This window comes from Megachile rotundata, chromosome 4, assembly GCF_050947335.1.
Source record: "Megachile rotundata isolate GNS110a chromosome 4, iyMegRotu1, whole genome shotgun sequence".
NCBI lineage: Eukaryota > Metazoa > Arthropoda > Insecta > Hymenoptera > Megachilidae > Megachile > Megachile rotundata.
The window spans coordinates 1,628,410-1,634,102 of record NC_134986.1 but is presented as its reverse complement, the minus strand read 5'-3'; the positions used below and the strand labels follow the sequence as shown (position 1 = coordinate 1,634,102).

The 5,693-nt window shown below is 49.8% G+C and overlaps 1 protein-coding gene across 1 annotated transcript; it reads right to left on the bottom strand.

Moving 5' to 3' along the window:
- Window positions 1–291: 291 nt before the first annotated feature.
- LOC143264354 (uncharacterized) lies at window positions 292–1,687 on the bottom strand. Its single transcript, XM_076531207.1, has 2 exons — window positions 1,151–1,687; window positions 292–1,086 (listed from the first exon to the last, which is right to left on the bottom strand). Exons 1-2 carry the CDS (start codon window positions 1,685–1,687, stop codon window positions 292–294), a joined length of 1,332 nt encoding a protein of 443 aa, XP_076387322.1.
- Between the last annotated feature and the right edge of the window lie 4,006 nt (window positions 1,688–5,693).

Genomic DNA, 5,693 nt, shown 5'->3' with positions numbered 1-5,693 from the left:
GAACCTCGTAAGAAAGTCGTTCCCCTCAACAACGCTGGCCGAGAATACGTTGACTTTGGCCCTTTCTTCATGCACGTCTTCAACCTCGAGCGCTAGTGGAGGTGGCCATGTATTGGACGGAGTGGTCGACCATGCGGGCCCATGCCACCATAGGTTGGATTTTCTCAGCTCGGTGACGGCGATACCCCTAGTCGCTAGATCCGCTGGGTTTTCTGACGTTCGACAGTGCCGCCAATGGTCAGGAGGGACACAGGTTTGGACTGACGCCACTCGGTGAGCCACAAATGGCTTCTAGAGAGATGCGTGGCCCTTTATCCAGTGCAGCGTCACCGTGGAATCCGTCCATGCTGTTATGGGGGCAGGTATGTCGAGCTCTTGCTTCACTTGGACGATCAACTTGGCCAGAAGGACCGCCCCACAGAGTTCCAAACGCGGAATGCTGATTGTTTTCACCGGTGCCACCCTGGTTTTGGCCACCAATAACGTGGTGAAAATAGCCTCTCCCTGGACCACTCGCAAGTAAACGGCAGCTGCGTAAGCCCTCTGAGACGCGTCGCAAAAGCCATACAGCTCGAGCTCTTGATGGCCATTCGTAAAATGGATCCACCTGGGAACGTTTAGCGTGTTAAGCAGGTACAGCGACTCCTTAAAGCTTACCCAAGAGGTCTGCAATTTTTGTGGCAAATCCTGGTCCCACTCCACGCCGAGGATCCAGAGGTCCTGCATCAAGACCTTGGCGAAAATGAGCATTGGTGCAGCCCATCCTAGCGGATCGAACAAACTGGCCACCTCGGACAGAATTCGCCTCTTGGTATATCGAGCAGACGGGTTTGCGGGCAAGTTCACCCGGAGTGAAAATGAATCGGTTTTGGAGCTCCAAAGCACCCCAAGCGTCCCGATTCCAGAGGCCTCCTGGAAGAGACATTCTTCTGACTGGTCCTTTTCTTGCAGGCTCGGGGTGTTGGAAGCCCATTTTGCCAAGTGGAACGCCCCTGCCTCGAAGATGGCGACGACCTTCTTTTTTAACTCCTGCAGCAGTCCCTCGTCGTCCGCCCCCGCCAGTATGTCGTCAACGTAGGTGTGACCCTTTGACGACGATTGCCCCCGATGGAAACCTTCTTTTCTCGTCTTCGGCCAGCTGCTGAAGCACCCGAAGGGCCAGAAACGGAGCACAGGATGTCCCGTAAGTGACTGTAGATAAATCGTAGTCCCGAACTGGTTCATTTGGTTGTTGCCTCCACAGGATGCGTTGCCATTGTCGGTCCAGAGTGTGCACCCTGATCTGGCGGTACATTTTGACGATATCTGATGTGAATACCTTTCGGAATAGTCTCCAGCGAGTAAGTACGGGCCACAGATCCGCCTGAAGTTTCGGGCCCGTGCACAAGCAGTCATTGAGAGAATTTCCCGTAGATGTCGGAAATGAGGCGTTGAAGACAACGCGCAGCTTGGTCGAAGGGTCGTGGCGCTTCACCACGGCGTGATGCGGCAGGTAATAGGCGTTGGTCTTCTTCCCTAAATCCGTGACGGGCTCCATGTGGTCGAGGTCGATGTATTCCCCCATAAAGGCCTGATAACCCTCCGCCAGCTGGGGATTGGAGGCCAATCGACGCTCGCAGCTCAACAGGAGTTTTAATGCCATAGCTCGCGTCGACGTCAGAGCGCTGCTAGTACCGACCGCTTTCATCTCGGGAGTGCGTGTCCTTGAAATGGCGTTCGCATTTCTCCTCCTCGGGTGACAAGGGCGATCGGTCGGGAAGTTCCTCCACCTCCCAAAATCGTTGGAGTAGTTGTTCAGTGGTGTCTTCGCCGCGACAATGATACGTCCGAGCGACAGAACCAATCCCAGCCTGGCGACTGGAGGTTGGACCTAGTAGAACCCAACCAAAGGGCGTTAATTTTCCCACTAGGGTACCTGGCTGGCCGTTTCGAGTTTGGTCCAGGAAGAGAGCTCCACAAACATCAGCGCCGAGTATAAGGTCCACTCGGGAAGGTGTCCCGAAGCCAGGATCAGCCAACGTGACGCCGCGTAGATGAGGCCAAATTTTGTTGTCCATCTGCTGGGACGGTATCAGCGAGGTTAGACGCTGAAGCACCAAGGCTCGCACGGGCAGTGTGAAGTCCGTTTGTAACTTAGAGCGCACCGAAAATTGAACTTCACTGGTCGCTACTCCGGCTTCCTTATCCTGCACCCCCGAGATGGACACTTGGACCGCCCGCCGTGGCAAGCGTAAAGTTTGTACGACTCATTGGCTAACGAGGGACGTGTCGGAGCCAGTATCCAGCAACGCCCGAACTTCAATGGAGTCCCCCGATGGCGCCTCCACCTTGACCCTCGCGGTGGCGAGTAGCGCAATTCCCCGGTTCGTGGCTGATGACGTACATGAAGTGGCCCTGAAGAGATCTTCATCCTCTGATGGTCGCTGCGCAGTCGATGCGTGAGACACCGTTGAGCCAGGGAGAAGCATCGCCTCGTGCAGTAACGTGTGGTGACGCTTGCCGCAAGCCAGACAACCCTGTTGCGAAGGGCATTTCGCCATCTCGTGCCCTGCGCTTAGGCAATTAAGGCACGCCTTCAATTGAATGGCTCGATCCTTTCGTTTCGGGGCGGAGAGTGTTTTGAATTTCGAGCAGTAGCTGAGATTGTGGGTTCCACTGCAGGAGAGGCACTTCCGAGATGCTAGATTTTTTGCCGATGCTGCGTAGATCGTTGAGTGTGCCTTCTTCACGCTCGACTCTCCTTTAATTTTAGGCGCAACGTCTTTGGCTTGCGACGAGGATCTGGTCAACGATTCCGGGATCTGAGCCGCGTCCAAAGCCTGAATCCTATTCTCGAGGAAATCCGCCAGTTGCTGGAAGGATGGGATTTCTCGGCTTTTGGCGAGGGACGTCTTTCAGGCGAAGTGCGTGGTTCGGTCGTGTTCGGTAAATGTTCGGTAATCGGTGAAAAGGACTCTGGAAATCGGGGGGTTTTCAATAACCCGTTCAAGTAAATTTCACACAGTTTATTAAACCACACAAAAAAAACCACAAAACGAAATTGCACACACTACACGCACACGACGACACGACGAAGAAATTATTAGAAAGTATAATCGAATTGTAGTTCGGTTTTGCGCACCGCGTATTTACTATGCAGGATTATCGCGTCTTGTGTTGACAAAGGTTGGCTTGGTACTCTCTCTCGCGAGGGTCGGGCGATCACTTAAATTCGGGAATCCACGGTAATTGTCGTCATCACGGCCCAATCAGCTGTTGCTTATTAGACATGACGACGACAGGAACCAATAAATTTCATACCGGTAACGGGGGGGTTCTCGGTGTCTCTCGATCCTTCGAGAATGCACTGAAAGAGATCTTCCGGTGCGTCCAGGAGGACGAGAGACAGAAAACTTCACGGTTGGGATTTGAATTCAGGGATCGACCTCTCCTACTTGCCTAGATACGGAACAGGTCGAGTTTTTGACTCAGTAAAAACATAAACCACTCGTCCCATGCCTTTACAGGTTTCTTCAACGCTGAATAAGCTCGAATGGTCTGCCTGAAGGTGTCCAACAGGCGCTTCAATTCCGATGTCGACTGCCGTTGAGCTGGTGGGCATGCCAGGATGGCTCGGTGATGGGCGAAAGACAGCAGCCTGGTGTTTCCGTACTGGACCTCAAAATCTTCCCAGGCTCCTTGGTACCCCGCTTCCGTGATGGGAGTATTCTGGATGACCTCCAACGCCTCGCCGGACAAGCTGGATTTCAGGTACAGCAGCTTCTTCGCGTCGGACAGGTGCGGAACGTCGTGGACTAGGCTCTTGAACAAATCGCGAAAACTCTCCCATTCCAGTGGGTTGCCCGAAAACGTAGGTAGTTGAATTTTTGGCAGATGAGGTTGCGATAGAATGGATAAAGGATTAGGAGCTCCCCCCGCGGCGCCCGCGTTGCGGAGTTCCTCTACCACTTGATCTATTTTTGCCGCGGCGTCGAGGTAGGCCTCTTCAACTTCCGAAAAGAGATCGTTCTGCACGTAGCTTGACTTTGATGCCTCCTTGCACCGTATCACCTGTCGATGCCCGGAGAAAAAGGAATCCCAATACCGCTCCAGTAGGGCTTTCCTTTGAACCAGTACCGAACGTGTGATTTTTTCCTTCCCTAATTTGCATAGATTCGTCCAAAACCTCTGAATCCAACCGGCCAACTCCGTTTGCTCTTGCAGTAGATCATCGAAAGTAGGTGAAGACATTTCGTTATTGTAGAGTTTTGAATTTGTATCGAAATGGTACGGTTGACAAAACGTTATGTTCCGTTTTTGTTTTTAGATGCAGAAAAACAGCGAACGATAGAAACGACTGCGCGGTTAGGTCGACCGTTGTCACCTCGTTGTTATGGGTGGCAACAATACGGAGTCGACGACTGTGTACGGCTCGCCTCCACGGTAAGGTCACCCAGGAGGTCGATTTAAATGCGCCCGTTACTAACGATAATGTAACGTTTTGTAACCGTTGGCAATGAAAAAGATACACAACTTATCTCTACTTACCGCCACTGCGCTTAAAAATTTCCCAAATGCTGATTTCCTTTTCCTTTTCCAGAGCTACGAAGTTCAATTCGTGAAGATTGGCAGGAACCGGCGATGAATTGCAGTCTTCGAAAGATTATTTTCAAGCACTCGCGAAATTATCACAAGAACCGTTGGTCGAAAAAAATCCGGCTCGAAGGACCAAATGTTGGGACAATATCGCTCGTAACGAAAACCGCGTGGAGTTGGATATTGTTCCCGAGAAAATAAAACGATAGGTTTTGCCGGACTTCCGACGGAACGATAAACATATATTTTAAACAAAAAAAGAACTGTACATTTGTTAAAAGTATTAAATATAATCGCACGATACACACACAAATCAAATGTCTTTAACACTTTGCCGGCCGCACAGTTCTCGAATCGCCGTCGCGCTGCCGCCGGCGAGATTCACGCAAGTTGTTGCAATATAATTATTATTAAAAAAGGCATTGAGGTAACTGTTACGCCATTTTTATTGCATAATCTTACATTTTTTAATTAATATTTAAACATTTTACTTAAAAAATGTAACCTTTAGGATCTCTATTCTTTAAATTTCGAATTGTCTCACAACGATATCACTTCCACTGTCTAAATCACTATCGATATCTCTATCAGAACTATTCTCCACGTCTGGCAACGGAACAGCATATATTTCCTCGGTGTATGACATTTCGAAAGAGATTTTATAATTTTTAATAAATTTAACGTAAGATTCCGATATTCGAAGGCAGTGACGGACAGTGTCAAACTAACCGAACAAGCTCCCGCTTCGATGCGGCTGGCAGAGTATTTAAATATTTCAGTAAAACACAATATGGTAAATTGGGAGTGTAAAACAGTTGAAACCACAGTTCCCTATTCGTCAAACATTATTCTGCAACAATGTATCTCCCTACACAAACATGGAAATTAAGCATTATCGCTGGAGAAAAAAAAGTCACGCGTACGTGATAGCGGCCGAAAACGGTTGGCAGAAGAAAGTCACGTATACGTGACAGCGGCCGGCAAAGTGTTAACTTAACTAAGTAACTTATTAAATACAAAGAGAAAAGACTCCGAAGCAGTACGTTTTACTGTTCGTCTAGTTGATCGCGAGGATATCTCAAAAAGCGACAAAGCGAAATATCGTTTCGTTTACCGAG